Raw genomic sequence first — 24,109 nt, forward strand, 5'->3', positions numbered from 1 at the left:
GACATCGTTGCTTATATAGCTTTCAATTAGTTATTAAGATATAAATTGCCGTATATATAATAACTATAAAAATGAAAACAACCAATTTTTAATTGCTTTTACACCTATTATGGACTAGGATTTGGAAGCAGACGACTAACACAGTAATAGGCTACTCATCCATATTTTGTGGACTCTGAACTGTTTGTTTAGTAAATAAGGCACTTCTATTCCAAACTCCCAAAAAGATTTCAGTACACCTAAGAATCAATTGACACACTGATCAAACAGTTGTGATAAGACTGATAACCTTAATTTTTCATTTCCAGCAACATAATCGGTATTTGTAGCTTGTACTGTTCGAACGGGAACTAGGAGAATGGTGCGAGGATCCATCATCCCTCGAGCCCTGTTGGTTTGCTTTGTGATCGGTTTGACGTGGTACACGATCCAGCTTTACACCGGACTGTTCTCGCAACCTCAATCGGCGGCCCCAAAAACCGAAGAGAAAAAGCAGGATGCGAAAGAACCGGACAAATCTGATAAAGTCGACGATCCTGATTCGTTGATCGACAAGGACATTATAAAACAAGCGGAAAAACAATGGGATGATGCTGATAAAAATCTGCATGTCCCAGACGAGCTTCGCCTGCAAAAATGCGACATGCAGAGAAAATGCACAGATGCCGAATTCGCATTCCGCGTATCATCGGGTGCCGCTAATGTTATCGGCCCGTCGGTATGTTTTGATGGAAAATGGGTGTTGAAGAACTCTCTGAATAACGTCGAACGTGGAATGAACATTGCAGTCATAGATGGAAGTAACGGGAAAACTGTAGACCAAGGTGTTTTCGATTTGTACGGTAAGGATAGCACGGAGGTGAAAGCCTTTCTGAAGAAACTACAAGATAATCACGTAGTCTTGGTGACGACCTACGATGACGCTGCGTTTAAATTAGACGATGAAGCACGCGCTATGTTTGCGGAGTTAGGAAGTCAAAAAATTAAATCTCTCGCGTTTCGGGACAATTGGATTTTTGTCGGCGGCAAAAAGACAAAGAGGCCGTCTGATTTCGAACATATCGCGGTCAACGATAAAAGTAAAAATAAGTTCGGGGACTGGCCGGAGGCCATTTCGTTAGAAGGGTGCTTGCCAAAATTGTGAAGGGTTGGACTTTGATCAGTGTGTTAGGCAGCATGCGCATCCTAAACACTTGCTAGAGTTAACGAACCGGTGCTGATGACAATATAAATACACTGTGAAGTGTACCAGATGGTCTATAGCACGATCTTCAAGATACGGCAATCTTAGCTAATTTGTACCATTTTCACTACTGACTTGAATAATTTATATCGAAATTATGCCTGACACGTCTTGATATGTTGTTAGGGAACCGTTTGATGTCAGTGTCGTAATTAGTAAGATGTCTGTCTATACTCTGCAGTCTTCACCTATAGCCGTTCGAAGAAAGTAACTTGAAATCACTATCAGTGATGTTATATCTAACAATTTAGTGTCTCTACCCTATTTATGCGCCTTTCTGTATGTAAGCTGTGTTTGTGCGTATCTGCTTTTGTGATTTGTTATGAAAGATTTCCATGTAACTACACGTTTGTTTGATTCTAAACTGGCATCTTGCAGTATACATTTATCCATTTCTGTGAATAGGGTATGAAGTGTGACATTGGGCTATTGAAATGTGTGGAATTGTAATTGAGCTGGTGCAATTTGGTATGTTGTTTGTTATACCAACGCCATCTAGTTGATTGTGAAGCCAGAATCCTTATACATGTATATTTTTTGCTGTACACCGCATTATGTGCAGTGTGCACCCAACTGAAACTGAAACGTATCTGTAGCCTTTTGTTTCATCCAGGTGTGTTAATTGCAATTTGTTCATAAAGGAGCCGTATAATCTCCGGTATCACATGATCTTCTGTAGGCCTATCGCTTTGTTGCTTCGAAATGTTGATGACAGTGGTAACAGGACCAATGGTGTCCAAAGTACAATATGATATCAACCTTATTTAGTGACCAGGGCTATGGCTGTATTCCATGTCACACACGACCATCGGCCGTTCACCTAGTATATTGATCTTTGGGGAGGCAGTGATAGCAAAATGAGTTGGATCAATAAAGCACAATGCCCTCACGGTGTCTTCTGGTCTTTTGCTTCTGCCACTAGATTGCTTTTATTTGGACACAGCTGCTCATGCTCAACAAGCGCCATTTATTCAATCCCATAGGTAGGCTGTAGAATCGTCGATGACGCATGACGGCACTAAATGCAGTCTCATTTGCCCTACACGCCCGTTAACTTTTCCCTACCATTCTTCCACCTGGCTGCATAGATTCCAAAAGTGTGATAACTTCTACTAATGTAAAAATGATGCCTTGGTATGCCATGCAAAAAGTTACTGCCCGACACTGTTATGCACCGAACTGAGTTTTGTGCTTTGATCACATTGTAGCAACGGGAGATGTGTATTTGATATTTTTTGCCTGTTATGACATGGCGATATTTTTTGCTTATTATACAAGCCTTGTAATCCATTCTAGTAACAAGTCATACCGGCCGTACTTCGAGTCCAGGCGATAAGTTCAGCTCCTGATTTTAGTTCAAACTCTCAGTTTTAACAGCCATGTACTAAACCTAAAGGGTGATCGTGATACATTAACTTGATCAGTTTTGGTGTCACAGCGGCCACGAAATGACCATTCTTTTTCTCGTTTATTGTTTAGGTAGTAGCAAAGTATAAGATATATCACAATTGCTAGAACTATTTTACACTGAACACCTCTGTTGAGTTGAACTTGGCTAGAGGTATTGCTGTATTTGTTGCCGCACAATGTTTATAGACTCTAGCGATATATTATTAAATTGCCTTTGAGACATGTATCGATTTTGTTTTGATATGCGGCTTACTGGTGGTGGGGCTTATCTTGAAGTCAGCAATGGCTTGAAATACTGAGAACCAGGTCAAATCCAGGATTCGCCCCATTAAAAGTATGTGCCATGTCATCCACATTGTTGGAAGCGCTACCCTAGAACTAGAAATATATGAAAAATTGTTTTGTATCTATTTATGCAAATTACATATCCTAGTGTTAGCGTTATTGTAAGCTCCTTGAGGATTTCGTTCCAATGGAGGATGAGGAGTACGATATTCTCCAAGAAGACTTTGCGTTGTATCCTGGCAAAATCAAGTTCTGCATCACGCTGACAAATCGTCGAATACGTATCACCCAGAGCTCGAACGGTAGTCGAAAGAATGACGATATTATGCTGGATGACGTGACAGGTTCGAACTTTTACCCTTGCTTCTGAAAATATGTTATTCTTGTGGATTCAATGCCATGTAGTTTTAGGCTGACTGTATTTGTGTTTGGAAGTATCGCTTTGTGCGCTAGACTTGTAGTCCCCTCACAGGACACGAAAAGCTGACGAGAGATTCAGTCTGTAAATCTTAACTGACCCTTTTGCAATGAACTGAACTGTAATTGACGGTGTTGTAAATTGCCAACATATGGCCGCTCCATAGGTGTTATGAATGATGTAACAGATTAAAGTTAGAATGCTAACTTGTGAATGTTAACTTGAGATTTGTATAAAGGCCCAATTTAAACCAAATGTGTGCTAATTTGAATACTTCATCGGCACATTGTGGTTATATTTTTTGAGTACTGACTTTTTTCCCTGGCAATATTATCAATTCATTGCATTGCATGCATACCGGTACTGTGAAATCACATTTCAAGTTGTCTTGATTTAGGGTGCCATATATTGCAAGCGAAGAAGAATAACATCGCCTCCGCTTATCTCTGTATATTCTCATATCCGCTGAAAAAGAAAGCTCTGGGATCCAGCGTTGTGAGACAGCGAGTAACAAAGTAATATATTATTTCACCGACTTTTTCAGTATGGTATTGATTTAGTGTCCGGTAGGAAGGACCTAGCATACGAGTGTGAAGCTTGCGTATTGGTATTTCAACAATTTGTTTGTCTGTTTGAATTCTCCCCATTGCATTGTTTGCTCTGTCGCCAGCTCGGTTGCATTGATTATTCTGCATGAATGTAGGAAACAAACAAAGTCTTGTGTATCTATGCGCTGCGCTTTGCAGGATACTGAGATGAACAGATTGAAATCGAGCACGATGTCACTTGGTGCTGCCAGTGTAGCTAATTGTCGGTAATTGGTAGATTTGCAGATTTCAATTCCTTATCCTTCCTCAATTCCTCCTGTACTATCTACCTCTAGGCTACTACTTTATTGTTGCATGTCGCTGCTAGATTATTCAATATTCCCCCCCCCCCTTTACATATTTTCATTCGATAGCTAAAAATGGAAAGATTTGAAAATTTGGGTAAATCTTTGAATATGGTTTATTGAAACCCAGATCTGTTTTCTGGAACAGGGTTCTCCACTGTTTTAGCCTGGGGGCTATAGAATTTGAAAACGATTTTTTTAAAACTAGTTGTCCTTCAAAAATCATATTCCATGAGAAATTTGCGGCTGCCTTTTGTTATACATGGTTCTATTAAAGCCAGGGTTGTAATGAGTCGAGTCCTGACTCGAATGGAGTCCGACTCGAGTCACGATTTCCTGATGACCCGACTTCACTCGAGTCATTTTCTCAAAATACGGAAATGACTCTAGTCAATTTGTTTATTTACTCGACTTGGACTCGAGTCATTGCGCATGACTCGAACCAAGTCATATGACTCGTGACTCAGACGACCAAGACCCACATTTCGTTGTAATTTCGAATAATAGTAAAGTAACCACACTATTGGGATTTCGTCTATTGGTACTAGTACTTGAAAATGTGTCGAGGAACTGCTAAAAGTGGGAAAAATTACTATATTGTAAATGCGAGCCATTCGATAGCCTATCACCAAACAGAGTTAAAAAAAGTGAGTTTAACAAGACGTCAACTTGAAACTGATCAATCAACACAATGACTTGGACTCGGACTCGAGTCATAATACCATAACTCGAACTCGACCCTCTGCTCGCCGACTTGGACTCGGACTTGACTTAAAGGTGAATTGAGAATGACTCGACTTGACTCGAGTCAAAATTAGAAAAGTGAGATTGATTTGTGACTGGGAGTCTTTGGACTTGCAGTTTTTGCAAGGAAAAGTCCTGTTAAACACCACTACCTTAACTTGATTTTGCTTGTTCGGTTTCATTTAATCGAACTGCATCTTGGCAAGCCTGTTTTAAACTGCCGAATCTCGATAAAATGTACTGCAAAATTGCTAAATATAATTAACTCTTAAACAGTTTGGTACGGTACTTTCAGCATTGTGACGTACGCTAAGTCCAAGCTAGACTACAAACTCTATATGCGACATGATGCAGAAAAATACATTCCAAATGTCTGAATCAAAATTATATTTGGTTATCTATTTCTGTTATCAATGGAATAGTGTTCAACTTCTTGCAATATTGCGATTGAGTTACAAAATATGTATGTATTTGGCTGATTGGTGGCTGAGAACCACTGTTCTGGAAGATATTTGGTTGGTGTTGGTTGTAAGTCTAGACTGAATGCTGGTCTTGAATAGATAGGCGATACCAACTTCCTCGTGGAACATACTCTTTGTTGTTTGTGACATGAGTTTTTTTCCTTGTAGCAAGCATGCAATGTTGGTTTTGGTAATGTTGTTCCTCCGAAAGGATTTCGGCCCATGAGATGAATTTATCATGCATGCATTTATCCGCGTTCTATACCTGACATCATAAAAGGACAAATCATAATTTAACTGTTCCATGCAATTCCTAATCCTAATGCTTGCCCTTTAATGTAGCTCCATGCCTCATTAGTTTAATGATGTAGATTTCCGGAATGAAGCTGTTGAGTCTAATCCTGGGGTTCTCAAAGGGTGGGCCATGGCCCATTGGTGGGCCACAGGAGCATTTGAGGTGGGCCACAAAGCTATTTCGAAAATTTCAGAATTTATGTAAGTTTAGTTAAATTTGTTATGTTAATCGCTAAAAATATATTCATACGATCTAATTATACGTAGGCTACGTAAAGCTTTTCATCCGACTCTGATAGACGTGTTGGCACGTATGGAGTTTGCATGTACTACTACAACTAAAATAATTTCGAGTATATAATAACTGGAAGGTAATGCTGAAGTAACCAAGCATTCCGGCAGGGGCTGGGGCATATGTCGTATGCCGTTGTAAGGGGTGTGCACTGTGCAATAAACTCGGAATGAAATGTAATTGATGTATAGATTTACTGTAGGCTACTTAGGTAAGTCGCAGTATTGTAAGATAAGATAGCCAAAATTGCAAATTATTGGCAACTTCTGGTGGAGGCATACTGCACCACCGCAACGAATCGTAACGGATTGAGGTGTTAGCGGAGTGCACTAATATATGGAGCCGGATTAAAATGTTCACTCTGATATCATTGTACATAATCTAAGAGTCACATGAATTGATTGCATCATTGGATTGAATATTCTGACATAGCAACTTCAATTGGTTTGGCACAAGTTGTGTTATTGCATACATATTAAAAAAATCTTTCTCCACTTCTCTGTAGTACCCATTCACCAATGAATTGTTTGAAGCTGACCCAGAATGATTATATTACTCCCCACAATAGTGGAACTAAAATCCCAATCACACGGTGGATGCGTGGATTTGATGTTTGTGTTTTGCGATGCGAATGGAGCAGCGGACGATCATAATATATATAGGAGTTTCGGCCTACGATCTACCAAGGCTGTCACTGCAGCACCCAAACCCCTGATTGCGGGACCCCGAAGAGGCCAAGATTATTTCGTTGGTCGTTTATTGGAGGATATTTATTCAACTTGAAAATTTACGTTGCGCTTCGTTGTAATGGTCCGTAAGGTCTACATTTAAATATCATCGATAAATTAAGAGACAAATGCGCATGTTTTAGAGAAATAGGCATATCGGCGCAGTCGATTACCACGCATTGAACAGGATTATGACTTCAAGATGAGAGGTGGGCCACAGCACATTTTCGAACCGGAAAATGGGCCACGGCCAAGAAAGGGCTGAGAATCCGCCGGTCTAATCAGAGACTTACAATATTTTTCACTGTGTTGAGCAATGGTAGGTATATCTGCATCTCACACGTTGTTTGTTTTGATAGGACATTCACAATTGACTGTAATCGGACGTATCAAGAAAACTCGGCTGTCGCTGAGGTGTGGAAAATGACTATTAAAAGACTGGTTGCCGGCGAAATAATTCGAACGAAAGAAGGCATGTTCGTTTACTTCACTAACTATAATAGTAACGCAATTTTGGTTTGCTGCCTTTCTAGTTCAAAAGAAAGTCACGGACATAGCCTGTCTAGAGCCTGAGCTGGAGTAGCCTACTTTCAAGCTTCTCATTTCTAGTTGAAGCAGTGTTGCTCCTGGCTAGAAAGTACTATACTACACTTGAAGTGTACTTGAGTATAACTCAATTTTACGGTGGTGCTACTACTCAGCAGCAATAATGAAATCTTGGATTGACATTTCACGTTGGCGTGTATTTTGCGATCATTCCAACAATTATTGCGGGTATGCGTTTACCTTGCATCATGGTTTCAGCAATCAGTGTGTGTGTATGACATCACAGCGGTACGATCTCACATCTCTAGCCTTGTGCTATCGAGAAAGTTGTAAAATTTGTCTAGCAGTATCTACAAAACAATTTTTGTTAAATGAAGGATCTCAATGTTGATGCGATACTGGGTAGTGACGGACTGTTAAGGTCACACATTCAATGCTCCTGGCATAGTGCATTAACGGCATTATATCTTCTTCACATAGACACAGAAAATGGCTCTCTGGCGACCAGAAACCTGTTAGTACTCGTGAATCCGTTTAGTGGAAGGAAGAAAGCCACTGCCATGTACAAGGAGAAAGTCAAGCCGATGCTGTTGGAAGCTGAGATAAAACACACAGTGCGAAATACAGGTAATTTGATGAGAATTGCAGATTGATTTTTTAGCCTTCCTCAATAACAGACAACATATTTCAATAACCATCATGCCATCTGTTCATTGAAAGTTTCTTATTAAACCCTAGTCTTTTAGCCTATAGGGATTAAAGGAGGGAACTATAGGTCTAGCTTTGCATTATTATTACAGTGTGCAAGTGTGCATTCATGGGGATCAATTTAATCTCCATACAAAGGGCAACGTGGCAATCTAACCACAGTTCAGTCAAGCATGTAAATACAAAAGTTTTCTCACTCATATGCCAGCCATTCAGGAAAACTTACCAAGTGGCTTACTGCCATGCTATAATTATTATCTATACCATGAAATGAAATTCATTTTTATTTGCTCATAAATCAGATTTCTAGGCCTATATTTTTCACTTGCATTGTGTTTTCTGTGAACAAGATTTGTGATTAATGAAAGAATCATGAGTTAATTATGCCTTGGCTTGTGCGTAACCACAAGCACTGTTGGGATTTTGGGACACTGAGTTCAGATAGTTCATTCCATGAATAAGATTTATGATGGATCATTAAAGGTGATTTAATGGTACCATGGAGGTGTTGTGTAACTAGAACCACTTATGAATTTAGGACTCTAAACTGATCTTACTCTACTCATTTTATGTAGCAGTGAGTCGTGCATACCTAAAATTTGGAGTTACATGTTACACCAGTATACAGTCCTGTAATTGTAAGGCACTTCTATAATGTATATATAAATCTTTTATTGTGTACAAAATAATTTTATGACACCTGATATATTTTACCGTACTTGAATCTATGTGGGTGCGTGAGCAATAAGCAGTGAATCGTCAAATTTCACAACTAGGTGAAGCAGGAATAACTCAATCTTATCTCGCTGTGTACAAACTGGAATATCTCGCACTTTTGTAATGTATCATGGTGAATTTCATGTTCTCGTCTACAATTTGAAGAGATTTGATCCTTGACCATGATACCTAATACTCCAATCGGCTATAACATTACTTCACGGCGCATTTGATATCAACAACTGCAGTATTGGTAAATTTGCCATTTATACCGTTGACATATTTCCAACATACAAATTTTTGCGACATCACACAGTTTGCATAGAGATAATGCTAGATACTGAATACAAATACTGCGATTACTTCGATCTGGCACTGAATCTTCTCAGCTAGCAATTTTAAACATGCTCACCATTCACTCCAGAATATGCGGGGCACGCGAGAGAGATTGCGAAAAATCTCAAGCTCAGCGACTGGGATGGTATCGTTATCGTCTCGGGAGACGGCCTTGTACACGAGGTGGTATCCGTGCCAGCTTGTTGCGTTATTGAACTGTTTGGTAATACTGCTGCACTCCCAGGTCATCAACGGGTTAATGGATCGTCCTGACTGGCAGGAAGCCATCGAGATGCCCATTGGAATTGTGCCGGGCGGTTCAGGGAATGCTCTCGCTGCTGCCATCGTCTATGCATCTACAGGGTGAGTTATGTCGTGTAACACAGGGGTTTCCAAACTATGATGCGCAGGCCGACTGTGGCCTGCGAGTCAGCCTTATCAGCCCCATAAGAAGATCCAAAAATGTAATCGAATACTGCTTGAACCTGACAACACTTCAGGGAAAGTCATGGCAGTGTCAACACTAGGTTGGGCAGTCACTGAATCTCTGGTCTTCAGGTAACAGATATTATATTAAACAAGACTTTTTGCTACCGACTCAACCAAAACATATTATATAGGCCTATTGGATCGCAGGCTGCCAAATTACTTTGTTACTCCGTTTTTGTGACACAACAGACCATTAGAGTGCGCACTGCGCATCGATGCGGGAGTTGGATTTTGAGGTTGCGATACCATTAAAATTTGATTGTTGCCTTAGGAAACGTTGATCCCATCCATTTGTTAGTTGAAATAGCAGTGCCCCATTAAAATATGTGAGACAGCAAATGAATGCAAAGCGAATTGGGCCTAGGCGTTTGCTTGTGTTTCGCCCTCATTGAGAAAGAATGCTCTGGACAACCCTGATCTAATATGTAATTGTGTCTGTGTTGTAGAGCTCAACACTACAATACTCGAGCCAAAATTTGTTGAGCATTATTTTTGGAGGTCGGTTGAGACTGATGTCTTGCTGATATGAATCAGTTTAAAGCAGTGGTTTTCAACCGTTTTTTAGACACGCCCCCCATTATGATAGTGAAAAATTTCTCGCCCCCCTTATCACCATATCACAAAATCCAACCGGGATGCTAGCAACCCCAACAGATTGTTTGATGGCATGGCAGGTTATGACTGTTGATGAGAGAATTCAAAAACATGAAATTCGGTCTATATATAGAGAAACACGCTTGAATTGGAGGTAATTCGCGCTCGGACATTTTTTACAGTTTACTGCTTCTTCGCGTCCCCCTTCAGATGCTTTCACGCCCCCCAGGTTGAGAACCACTGGTTTAAAGAGTATCCGTGGTTGTGTATGGCTGTTCAGTAGGCCGTGGCGTTGATTACATGTGAGATCCAGTCATTTGTGAGGTGCAGGTAGATTTTGTAGCAAAAGAGACCTCACTCCTATACGACGCTTCATTGTAATGTTGGCACTTAACCAGGTGCTGCAGTGCTTTGAAAGTAAAAGAGCAATACAGGTATAAAGAGAAAAGCCAATTTTTTACAGTTCTCGTTAGGTGGGCTCACCGTTAAATTTATTGGGCTCAACTCCGCTGTAGGCCTACCCTCAATTTTCATTGTCCATTTTGGTTCGGTAAGTATACAGGCAATTACTCTTTTATGTCCGATTACAAATGTAGTGGTAATAACAATGTCATAAATCCCTAGAATTGTTAAAGGTGACATTCCACCCCCAGATCCTGTTTTGTAGTCAATCATTCAAGACAGATATGCTTTCTCACAATGCTTTCATTTACTATTATCTTGGAAAGGTTTCAACAAATATCATATATTGTGTGTGTAGCAATGGCTAGGTGCTATCTAAGCTGGGAACCTTTTCTGAATGAATTTTGTATGCGGTGCTTCCTTGATTAAAATAGTCAGTGATACGGTAGGCTGATCAGGAAAGTAGTGCTATGTTTATTCATAATGCACCACAATACCCTGCATGTAACGACATTGTGGCATCATTTTCGTTGTGGCTTGCTCAAAATAGGTAACTGCTTGTGAATCATTCGACATGGCTATCATTCAATCGGAACTGAATGATCATCTCTCGAAAATGAACATTTTAGTGTGTATTTCATCTCCTCTTTCCATGATGTCGACGAAAATGCAGATATCGCATTTTATTTTGAGCACTTCATTTTCAATCATGGCATCATTGTGGCAGTAAGCCATGCGAAACTGGAAGGTGTTTGCCAAAATACAGCTCAACTTGGGTATAGGCCAAATATGCGTGAAATAGGATTTCTGAATATTTAAAAATGTTCAGAGTTAGTTGTAATTACACTGTTCAAGCCATAAACTCAGGCCAATAGACATATTATTGGTAAATCAAAGGGACCAAATTGTCATCAGAAATCAAGTTGCAATTTTAACGGGCATGTTAATGAGTCTTTTCAAGCCAATGCTGATTACTTTCGTTTTCTGAATCACAAAACTTCATTTAAAAGGCGATTTTCAGCAATGATGATTGTGTTGTGTTCGTGGGTGTTTTTTGTTTGATTTTGTTACGAACTAAGCATAAGGTACTAAATAGCCGCCTTGACTAAACCACAAACTTGGGAATATGAGAATGAATGCAATAATAAGTCAATGGACAGGTAAATGCTGCATCAGGCGCACTTAGCAAAATGTGTTATTGATCACACATACTGCTGAAATGATTACTGTTTCCTGTTATTTAACAACACAGTGGTATTAACAACCCTTAATTTCACTTGCCCACTTATATATTTGCACCATTATTTTTCTATCAGACATCGGCATCAGTAAAACACCCATTATCTACTCGGCTCATTCAACAATGAGTGATCCTTTCAAATACGATTTCTGTTGATGAATATCACAACTTGTATTGGATGAATATATCCCTTGAACTTACAGTCTTTTTGTCTGTGTGCTACCGGATGGAATCTTACCTCGCATTGCAACATACTATGGAACATTGATTTTTGTTTTCCCAATAATGCGAACTCGAGAACTTCCTATTGAGTTCAATAAAAAACAAGTTGCGCGTTCTTGGCGATTGTTAATTGTGTACTGGGGTTTCGGAAACTAATGCGATCCATCTTTCATAGCCGGGTATCTATGAATGTATTTGAATTGTTCAATCAGCCTACTTGTAGCCCACCACTAATATTTATGAGTGGATCAAATACAAATTCTACTCTCGCCGTAGTCAATTGGAAACCATCCATTAAAGCACACCCATGATAGCTAATGGGTGTTATTGGATTAATTGAGAATTTCAAGTTCAGTTCACTGTCTCACCTATTTAAGGAGCCGTTGTGTATGTTAGTAGATGTTGAATTTGAAATTTATAGTCACTGGCTGCTAGGTGCAATGATAGCGGACTATCCAATGAAGAAGCATTTTGTAGTGGGTAGTCTAGGTCTGTCATTTACTGAAACATTTACTAGGTTTCATTGGCGACTGATGGCTACGTGTAACGTGTTAAGTCGGTTGTGAAATAGGTGTATACTGTAGGGGAATTTTTTCTTCTGAACATGATTAGCCTACGGTGTCGGCGTTGCGGTAGTTTAAAAATCCACATGGCATTCTTGCTGACGCTTAACTAACGATGCGAGAGCTGTGACCTCGTAGACAATGTAGAGAAACAATGTATATCAGGGCGGGCTGATAAAATTTTTTCGCCTGACTTTGTCCGTTTGGAAGACGTACGCATCAAGATCATTCTGTATCGGATAAGTCACCAGGTAATGATGAATGCCGAAAAATTTGCACTTGATCAAATCGAACAGAGCTACTTACACGTCTGATTGTCGACTGTGCCTTCTTGCATGCTGCTCATTCGTTCTGTTATTTGTAATGGTTTCCTGATACCCAAACACAGATTATAGCTCTTAATTCAGTTTGACATGTCGAAAAGCCTACTCTTTTTATTAACTTCATACTTCATTCATGTTCGGGGTGAACCCTTCAAGGACATATTGCACTCATCACTTATTTTCTGTAAGGTATAGCCTGTCAGATTTAGAACGAAAATACATTTATGACATATGTTAATGTCTTCCGCTGCATTGTCTTGCAATTCATCATAAGTGAACTTTGGTATTTTTAGCAACGATAAAACAGTGACACCCGTGACGTTTTGCACATTTGTCGCACGCATGGAGTGTTGCAGCATTTCTGTCATGGAGTGACTTGTGTGCAGCATTGAATACTTGTTAGTTCTCGTTAGCCACTATTGCAATAATATTTTCATGAAAACCGTCCTTGTGTCCATTACAAGGAATCAATTTCATTGCAGTAACTCATCGCTTTCCCACATGTATGAAGTCAGTTGTGGGTGCTTCAGTACCAAGAAAACATTATTGATGCCATGATCTGATTTCAATTAATTATAGGCATACCAAGCCTCATGTTAAAAGTGCTTGCAATACTAGATCAGAAGAAGAAAATGTAGTAATTGGCTGCCAGTTACTTTAAAAATCTTGAAACAACAAAATAGGTCTCAGAATTAGATATGATCGCTTCTCCATGATTGAGATGTTATATGCCATGGTCCCTCACATTCACGTTAGAAGAACTCGGCATTTTCCTATCAAAAACACAAACAGTGAGGTATAGATGCCTGATTATTTGTTAGGTGCCGTAATCGTTCTGTAATTGTTCCTGTTATAGTTTTGTTAGATGCATGGCTTCCGTATTTTCAAAGCATTGCACTAACTTTGTGTGGTTTCTGTCAGCTTTTTAACACCAACATTTGTAGTTAATTAGTTGTACTTATGTTGATTTGATGTACTTGTTGTATGTCTTACAATTTTCCGATCTTGTCGATACCTTTGAATGGTGAGTCAGTGTAGATTGATAAGCATAATTTCAACTAGTGAACTTCAATGCCAATTTTCGACGAATTTGACCAATTTTCGTGTATACTGGTCCTGTATTAATGTTTTAGTAGTTGTAGTTGTAGCCTGCTAGTCTTATTAGAATACTGATTTACTGGCTCTCTATGATATTTTGGTGGTGGTTATCGCGGTGGAAATGATGACTGTTGGTTGATATTATCAACTCCACATGAGTAAGTGAAGGAAGTTATTTTAATTCATTCAGATATTTGGTCATTTTATAAATCATAATTTAACATTTCCTGATGGACATTTCAACTTTTTGATACCGCTTTTTCTCAAAGCATATATATTAACCGAATACGGTAGCTTGATTGATTGTCTATCAATAATTTTTAATTCAGTGTATCCAGGCGCGTAGCCAGCCGAAAAATAAGGAAGGGGTTTTAAAATAGAAGGGCGGGGTTTCGATGTTTCACTCTTTAATCACAATCGCTAATCAGCGTACAATCAACGGCATGGTCTCCAAGCCATCGAGAGATGGAGCCAAACCATGCTAGGCCCGAGACGCGATAGTTAGGCTAGCGATGGAGTTAGGCTAGCGATGATCTATTGATATATCTTTCGTATTAGGCCTATTGCAGATGCGATTGTGTAGGCCAGAGGTCTCAAACTCAAATGTGCTCGCGGGCCATTTCCTAGTTTTTGATGACGCCGCGGGCCGCAGCATCAATAATCGGGATATGCAATGTATAGGTTCCAGGCCTTATTTGACGGGTCCTTGCAGACAGGCATTCCACAAACATCGTGGAAATGTGATTTACTATTGCATTATTCACGCTTGACACGAAATAAAATCACATTTTCAAATATTTGAATAATTCTTTTGTTCCGGGCATAATTTTTCTAATTAATAAGTTATAGGCATGATACGAGAGGATGCATCATGACATCGTAAAACTGTCGGGTTATAATAGTGCAGCTAGTAGACCTTTGACGTGCCACAATTTTATGTAGTATATTTTAAAATATACTGAAGATTGATCTGATATCAGAGCATTTGAGCGGTGTAGCCTAACCCCGGTTTTGTTAAAGTCGTGATAAATATAGGCTATTGTTATTGTCATTGTTATTGAAACATATCAATAACAACTTGAATATAATAATTATTGAGCCACAGTCATAGCATTGCTTCTTAGCCTGTTTAGCGATCGTACCCTTTGTGCTTCCAGTGAGATTTCTCGTAGCGCCTGTCCATTTTCAACACAATTTCTGAAGGTACCTACATTGAAATCAGAAAGCCCATTCACACCAGACTATTTTCCAGTTGAATAAATCGGCCAAGAAAATATTCCACAGCATATAGGCATCTAGTGGAGTTATTGGAGTTTTTCGTTGATAATTCTCCAATTATCCTTAATTTGGGGATAATCCGAGAATTATCAACGAAAAACTCGAATAACTCCGTTTCTACTAGTCCGAATTGAGTCAAATTTTTTTTGCATCGTCTCTGAAGACAGCTCAACAATTTCATGGGGTTGACAGAAAAATTTGAAAATTTTTTTTTTTCAATTTTCCTGTATAAATTAAAAATTTTAATTGGATCCGCGGAGCCCTATACTTGTTAGAATTGAACCAAATTTGGTGTGCAGCCTTTGTTATGGCAACCTGACAATTTAATCAGTGAATGGCTGGAATCAGGAAAAAAAAGTTATTTTTGAACAGCCCTATTGTTCAAGTATTAACAGAAATCAATTACGCATGTACTGTACGTACGCACGCGTCGCATATGTTTGCGCACATTCGATGTAATTCAGTTTCGAGATGTCACTCTTTAATCACAATCGCTAATCAGCATATACTTAACGACCATTTTATCCGAGCCATCGGGAAATATGAGCCAAAGCATGGTAGGCCCGAGACGCGGTAGTTAGGCTAGCAATATCTTTCGTATACTAGGCCGCTTGCAGATGCGGTTGTGTAGGTCAGCGATGATATCGTGCACACCGGGCCTATAGCAGATGAGATTATTCAAGCCAGCGGAACTAGGCTTGTTGGAGACGCGACAAATCAGGCTAGCAACTATTGCCGAGCACGCGGCAATGAATGACCTAATTTCGCAATCATCTCAGCGGATGATCGTGTCGCGTTACATTGTGCAGTGCATCGCGCACGGACGCTAATTGGCTACACGCCTTTCGCTAATTGGCCACACTCAACACTGATAATACGACTTATTGAATTGCAACCGACTATTAGCGTCAGAACGATCATTTCAAAAGAAAGGGGTTTCGCGTTTAAGAAGGGGGTTTCACGCTTCTAAAGGAGGGGGTACCGACCCCCGAAACCCCCCCTCTGGCTACGCGCCTGAGTGTATCTGTGCGTGGTGATCAGCACAGCTGGGCAAGTATGCAAAACCAACGAGTAATGATTCATTTTTCAAATGGTAATTTACAAGTTCAATAAATACACCTCAATGACCTTGATTTTGTGATTTTTCATGTCACAGTATGTTGATGGAATTTGTGACGGGTCATGCCTTTGCAGATGAGATCTAATTGGAAGATGCAATGCAATGTTGGCAGCAAGATTAATCCGTACACGAAGGTTGTGTTGCTGACTTGCTCTTCATTGTAGCAGATATTCTAGGGTCTCAGCAGATTCTTCTGACCTTACTATTTATATGAAACTACCGCAAACTTATGATCGGGATCAGATGTAGCCTATTTATCCTTGGGATTCTAGGAATGAGTGAATTGGAATCAACACATTAATCTACGATGGATAACTCATCCCAATAGAATTGTGCGTTATGGAAAGTTTATGGAAAGTTTTAAGTTGATTGATGTTCACAAACATTTTGCTCACCGAGTGCATACATTGCTTTTGATTTTCCCTAGCCAATGTCTTCCTCATTTAAATACTATAAACAGTTGTACTTCTTTTTCAAAAAAATAGCCAGTCCCCAGTGATTGATCTCATCAGACGTAAGTCTGTTGAGAAAGTTCTTTATTGTGATGTTGAATTCGATAGCAAATTATGCTGGGAATCTACAAAACACCGAATTTCATTAGCATTCGGCTTGAGATGCCCTACCTATAAGTCTAAAATGGACTTATAAAGCCATAAAGGCTATATCTGCAGCTTCCTTGCCCAATGGCATGTGCGTATCATGCACTCATGGTATGCATGTGCACAGATCGTGTGTATGTGTAGCACAAGTTGGTGTAGATACCGCAAAATATCAAGGAGAAAAATGAACAATGTCCTAAAAGCTTTGTCGAATATCAGATTTAATTCATGTCGATCGGCGATAATATTATGCCGAGTTGAAATGAGTTCTGAATCCTGCACGTATGTAATTGTTTCACGCTAACAATGCTCGAAGAAATCAAGTCTATCGCGAATGCTACTAAGATTCTAAGATTGCTTGCAGCAAAAGTTTGCTGCAACCGAATGTTAATTAACAACGCCTAAGCCTGATAAGCAGTGCCAAATGCGATTGAGTCCAATTACTTGTGCATTTTAGGCTCCACGACGTCGCCAGGTCGGCTACGCTGTGCATGTTTGAAATATGCCGCGGCCTGTCTAGGCCCATGGACCTCGTCGCTATGGAAACCAGTAGTTTGAACGGCGCGAATACCGGGGATTCTGGAGACGGAGACGGCGCGAGAAACATAAATTATTCTTTCATGGGACTCAGCCTTGGTCTGATAGCTGATATTGATATGGAAAGCGAATCTATCCGATGTTTGGGAGGGGAACTTAGAACTGCGATTTACTCGATTATTAGGATCATATTTTTGAGAAGATATGACATAGAAGTAAGCTATCTTCCTTACACCTCTCATCACGCTCAAAGTCAAGTTTTGAATGAAGCTGGCGATCCAGGCATAAACCGAGATTGTCGATATTATGACGGAAAAGAGATGTCCAGCGATTGGGTAACCGAACGCGACAGGTACAACCTCGTGCTAGCAAGCTACCTGACGCATTTAGCGACAAACGTGCTCGTTCAAAAGCAGTGCGCGCTCGATTGCGGGAAGATATACCTCACCTTGAACGACCGCGCTTCGAGCCGTCGCGAATGCATCAAGGCATACAACCTGATGACTGACGGTTTCGGACTGCATAATTTTGACGATCCAGACAAATGCGCGGGTCGCACCATCGAATGCAGGGCGATACGTATCGTGCCGAAAGAGAGACGGCATGCGATTACGGCGGATGGGGAGGCTTTGCCTTTCGGAGCGCTGCATTGTTGGGTGGTGCCTGGCGTGGCGAGAGTTATGTGCTCAGCAAAGGGTTGAGATGTTTGTGTGCTAGGACAGTGGTTCTAGAGCTCTTTGGCTGACGGCTGGTAAGATTTCAGAAATCAAAATCGACCCAGAATTTATTTATATAACTCCAAAATTAGAGGATTGCAACTTCAGTTTAATGACAAATTTGTTTTGTTTTTGATATTACACCTACTAGTATGGTTGTATTGTAGTCAATGTCATGTTGAGACTCGATCGCGACTGTTGGGATTCTTTTGAACGAAGTGCGATTAAGTAATATATTCATATTGAAATGAGCCCGAATATTGTCGGCAGAGGCTTTGAAGGTAATCGTCAGCAGCTAGGTGACGATGTTGATGTATAATTCTTTTTTCAATTTTCTACTGGTGGCTGATGATAGTCTCTGACGAGTGTCAGCCGAAATTATTCGCATCCACTTCAATGTGAATATATTATTCAATTGTACACTGAACCTCTGTGCCTCCAAGAAGCTCTCCTAAGAAATATGACTTCGCTGTTCACAAGATTCTATTACACTGTCAAATGTCACTACATGGTACTGTGGAATTTTGTCAAATTCTGTTTAAAAACTCTTCATGCAATTGAGAATATATAGAGCTGGCCGAAAGTTGACGGGACTGTTCCGTGGACCAGCTGTCGAGAACCGCTGTTCTAGGACACTTCGCTACAAGGTAGTCGGTTCTTGTCGTTTTTTATCCACAGAATCTTCTTTGCCAAAGCCACACTAGTTCTTTCCATCACCTCCCAATTTTAATGTGCTGCAGTTCGTCTCGAAATGCTTAGCGTCCCTTCGAGTATGTGAAGATTCAATCCTTCAGGCGCGATAATAGTGACATTCTGCGTTAGTATTTTTTCTTGACTTTCTCCATTCAAAAAGTTTACATAGACATATTTTGAATACAGTTCCGATTTATGGTCGAATAGTTGAGGTACTACTGGTCGGATTGACGAGTTTCCTGTTTCTTTTGAATGGAATCTGACTCCGGCCCTATCAAAAAAAGTATAAATCTGACTCCGACCAAAAAATAATAAAAAACATCCCGCCAATATCCACCATGAGGCTCTGTCTCAATCGCTAGTAGTCCGACCATATCAGAATATGCATGGATCTGACTGGTGCCTAAAATTGAAATATCCGGTAAATATTCGCTTTGCTCCAGTTCCATAAGCTGGTGCCGTGGTTATCTAGTTCTTATTGGAAGGCGCTACACTTTCAAATTCGTCAATTCTATCATAGTTCAGTACTACTCTGCATTCATGTGCAGTATGAATTTTTTCATGTTTTGAAAACATTATCATGACTATACCTTTGATATGATAGAGACACTTTGTTATTATTCGGTACCATCCGTTTTTTGATGTTGTGTTAATTGCGATGCATGCCATTAACTGTCCTGACATCTCTCTATCACAATTTAATTGGATGGTGATCTGAATTTAGGTCCACGATTTATTTATTGCGTACCAACTCCAAGCCATCCTGATTGCACTCGTGTTTAACCTAGCAAATTTGACCTGATAATTCATCGATTCTAATAATGCTGATTGTGGAAGTTGTAACGTGCTGTTGCGTCAGATATTTTAATGAAATAGGCATGTATGATTTCAGTTTCATTAGCAATTGACAGCTGCCAGCCTCTCACCTCTGTATGGGTAGGTTTAGCCATGCCATAATTCTTTCGACTGGTTAGCGTTGTACCAAGAATTATTGGCGCTTCTTCGATATACGCCCGAGATCAAAGCAGTGTTCCCCATGACACCCGTAAATGTTTCCCCATGAACACGATATAAATTTATAAACGTCAAAATAATTTTTTCTTCATTTGAATAGACGGATATTAGGGTTGGTGGAATGGATATATTGGTGTTGGATGTGGGTTAGGGTCAAAGTCGGGGTTAGGGTATCCCAAGATTACGGTTGGGAGAGGGGGTATTAGGGAAGAGAAACAAGGAAGATTAGGGTTGGATGTGGGTTAGGGTCAAAGTTGGGGTTAGGGTATCCCAAGAGTAGGGTTGGGGGAGAGGGGGAAATTAGGGTTGGGGAAACCTTAACCTCAACTTTAACCCTAACCCCAACCCACATCCAACTCTAAAACCCTCCTCCCCCATCTCTAATATTCCCCTTCCCAAACCCTAATTTTGGGATACCCCAAACTCAACTTTGACCCTAACCCTAACCCGCATCCAACTCTTATACCCCTCCCCCAACCTTTATATCCCCCTTCCCCAACCCTAATCTTGGGATACCCTAACCCCAACTTTGACCCTAACCCACATCCAACCGAAATATCCCTCCTTCCTCTTCCCTAATACCCCGTCCCCAACCGTAATCTTGAGATACCCTAACCCAACTTCGACCCTAACCCACCTCCAACCCTAATATCTGTCTCTCCAAAGGCAAAAAAAATTATTTTGACGGTTATAAAATTGTATCGTGCTCATGGGAAGCACTTGCTGGTGTTACGTGAAACACTGTTTCGATCTCGGGCGTATATCGAAGAAGCGCCGAATTATTTAACATCTACTGTACATATACCTTCTCCAAAGTTACTCCGTTACTACCTGATTCTGAATTTTCTTCTTCCCTAATCTTCCAGAACTATACTGTGATTAATAACACCGAATAATTACCAGGTAGTGTGCTTCAATTTACATCATGATGTATCATGTTATTGTGAAGCAAGAGTTATGCTTTGTATACGCTTTTGTATATTGAATAGTATGTTCATATTGAAATGTACCCGAATATTTTCGGCTGACGCTCATTTGAGGTAATCGTCAGCAACTAGTAGAGAATTCAAAAGAACATCGTATATCAACGATCGTAATATCACGTTACGAGCATGAAATTTCGAATACGAGAGCGTTCAATGTTCTATTTTTAGATGGTACACGAACTCTTTTTGTTGACACAGCCTTGGCTGGTGTATTTTTATAAAAGTCGACTCCCAGGCAAACAAATGAAAGTGTGAACGGACCCTCGCAACAACACGAAATCTGTCGTCTCGATAATTTTTCACACAAGCGGGATTATCAAACAAATGTTTGCCAATTGCAGAATTTAAGGCCTTTGATTGTTCTGCATCAATCTTGAACGGATGAATCAATGGTGAGCTTTTCACTGAGGGTGATGATGACGATTTGCGTACCCCTGTTGTAGGCAACTAGAACTTGTCAAGTACAGGACCCAAATAAGACTCCTAAAAACTATGTTGCAGTTACTGATTCACACTCAACTAGGAAGTGAAAGCACTCAATTTTCATCCTGGTCCATTCTGGACTATTTACAAGATTACATCTTATTTACTTCAAACCCCTGCTCTGCTAACTCCCTTCCCTTCGGTCCTGGTGGAGTTGTTGGAGAGTATTAGTAGTGGTAGACCTGTCCAAATGAATTTAAAGGCATTGCGATACTCCCTACTTGAAGACTTGAATACTTGAATTGCTGCCAAGTGATATTAACCGTCCATTATCAAGTGGCGACTATAATTCTTCCAAAATATTTATTATCATTCACTTCAATAACGAACATTGTGAAACTAAGTTATGCATTTGCAGTTTTGTTACTAATCACCCTAACCCGATTCCAAGTAGTGATCATTAGTTCTTCGATATGGTACTGTTGTATCTAATTCCTTTCAAATTCAATGTTAGAGATTCGAGCTGAATATTGTGGTCGGTTTACATTCCTAATGTTGTATTTTGTTGCAATCACATTTATGATTTTACATGTGTGCTTGTAACATTATATGTTATGATTATATTATGATTATATAGATGTATAAGTATCCTGAAAACTACTTTTCCTGGGGTGAACTGGGATATCCGCATTAAATTATGTGATTCATTGAAATATGTCGTCAGGGAATACGTTTTGCGTGCTAGGTTGCAGTTGTATTCACAGTCTCGTGCGTTTTATGGCAAGTATGTAGCGTGTTTGAGCAAAGTATGTCGGATAATAGGACAAAAACTTTGACATTACGACCCTTTCCAATATTAGCTCTGTGTGTAAGCAGAGGAGCTGAAGGCATTATGATATATATAGTGTCATGATAGCAGTTTTTTTTATTAAGAACATCAGATTATTTTTAGTCAGATGTTTGAAAACACTCAAATCTTGTATGTGACTGGTTTCAGTGAAGCCTAGGACAACTTATATGCCATTATTGACCGTTAATCAAAATACTCGATAAGTGATTAGAGACTGTTTACTCTCTCTACCAATAAACCAAAATGCGATCTTGGAGACTGAATCCGCTTGTGACAAAACGACTGAATGTTGCTGGAATGTCAAAAGCTCAATAATAGGTTATGATGGCTGCAGCTTGAAACGTACAAGTCATTTTGTTAAATCCACAGATTGGGGCTCACATTCACAGATTCCAAAATCTGCTGATTATTGAAAATACGTCTTTTTCGTGCAGAATTATCTACTGCCTGATCGCTTGATGACAATTTCACGGATTGACCGTAAATCAAGGATGTAATTACTTGTCTTTTTGGCCTAGACTCATTAAACCTTTTTGTTCTAGCTCATTAAAGCTCATTGAGCTGCATTCAATAAAATTATTGCAACACTAGGGTTGTTATGACCCGAGTCATGACTCAACTCGAGTCGGTTTTTTGGTGACTCAAGTCATTTCTTAAATACGGAAAATGGTTCGACTTGACTGGAGTAATTAGTGGATTCACTCGACTTGTACTCAAAGTCATTGCTCTGGACTCGAGACTAGGTCGGTCAAGACAGGCCTTTCATTGTAATGGCAAAGAATATTCAAGTTACCAATTTATTGGTATTTAGTAGATTGGCATTGGTAATGGTACTTGAAAAATGAGGCCAGAAACCGTTGAGAGTGAGGAAAACCACTGCACTATCAATGCAAGGTAAGCAGAGTTGTAAAATGGTGAATTGAACATGACTTAAAATCTGGAACTGAACAGTGGAAAGAATGACTTGGACTCGTGTCTCAATACTGTGGCTCAGACTTGACTCGGTGGTGAATTGAAAATGACTCGAGACAACTATAAAAGCAGGCTTAGTAGTTACATGTTTTTGCGTGGTGTGATCATTTCATTGAGACTTAGTCGCCTCTCTGTGTACTGAGACCAATAACATATAGGAATCATTTGTTTGAATTCTTTTCCCAGGCAAGCTCTTTCAAATAACCTCGAATTGGATTCCATTTTCGAAGTTCTGAAAGGGAAAAAGAAAAAGATGAGCCTAGCAGCCATTGAAACAGAGAACCGTGACAAGTACTACTCGTTTCTCAACTTCGCTTGGGGTTTCATTGCGGATGTAGATATTGAGAGTGAAAGGCTAAGGTAAGAACTGATTACTTAAACGAATACACAAGTAACCATCATGTGTTCCACGAGGAAATTTACATTTCGTGCTTACCATTATGCAACATGATTTGCTAATGAGATGGACTTTCCCCAATGAAAACTTACAGTCATTAGCTAGAACTTTCAATTTGCTGTTATGTTATAATAAGAATGTCGTTGTGTGAGCGTGAGCTAAGTTCGCCTATACCTTCAGCAATCGACGCGTGTGTCAGTTTGGTGTTTCTCAATATTATTGCAGTTCCTAACATGTTCTGCGCCTTGAAAAAGGTTGTAAAACACTGAGATATGGCAATTAAAATGCCTAATATGGTTTAATCACGGTTAATAGCACATTGGTTTGAAAGATGTATCCTCTTCAAACACGTGCGTACAAATTATTTCCAATTATAGCATCACAGCAATATGTTATTTCCTGTTGAAACAATTTGAAATTAATGAACAAAACCCGAATGGCGGTAAAAAGGCAGTCTGCAGCAACACACTTGGCCAGTGGTTCTTAACCTTTTTCATACCGTTACCCCCAAGAAGAAAA

At 39.8% G+C, this 24,109-nt stretch overlaps 2 protein-coding genes across 2 annotated transcripts in view; both read left to right on the forward strand.

Moving 5' to 3' along the window:
• The first annotated feature begins 312 nt into the window (after positions 1-312).
• Positions 313-3,086, forward strand: LOC145456956 (protein FAM3C-like). Its single transcript, XM_080335105.1, has one exon. It carries the CDS (start codon positions 359-361, stop codon positions 1,142-1,144), a length of 786 nt encoding a protein of 261 aa, XP_080191231.1. The 5' UTR covers positions 313-358; the 3' UTR covers positions 1,145-3,086.
• A 32-nt stretch (positions 3,087-3,118) lies between these two features.
• Positions 3,119-24,109, forward strand: part of LOC145456951 (sphingosine kinase 1-like) — a 30,771-nt gene continuing 9,780 nt past the window's right edge. Inside the window, exons 1-7 of the mRNA XM_080335100.1 lie at positions 3,119-3,282; positions 3,754-3,871; positions 7,127-7,239; positions 7,794-7,940; positions 9,163-9,257; positions 9,319-9,437; positions 23,380-23,553. Coding sequence (XP_080191226.1) covers positions 3,126-3,282; positions 3,754-3,871; positions 7,127-7,239; positions 7,794-7,940; positions 9,163-9,257; positions 9,319-9,437; positions 23,380-23,553 — 923 coding nt within the window. The 5' untranslated portion in view covers positions 3,119-3,125. The remainder of the gene's footprint in view (positions 3,283-3,753; positions 3,872-7,126; positions 7,240-7,793; positions 7,941-9,162; positions 9,258-9,318; positions 9,438-23,379; positions 23,554-24,109) is intronic.

Source organism: Botryllus schlosseri, chromosome 15 (assembly GCF_051294905.1).
Source record: "Botryllus schlosseri isolate E-star chromosome 15, Bs_hap1, whole genome shotgun sequence".
NCBI lineage: Eukaryota > Metazoa > Chordata > Ascidiacea > Stolidobranchia > Styelidae > Botryllus > Botryllus schlosseri.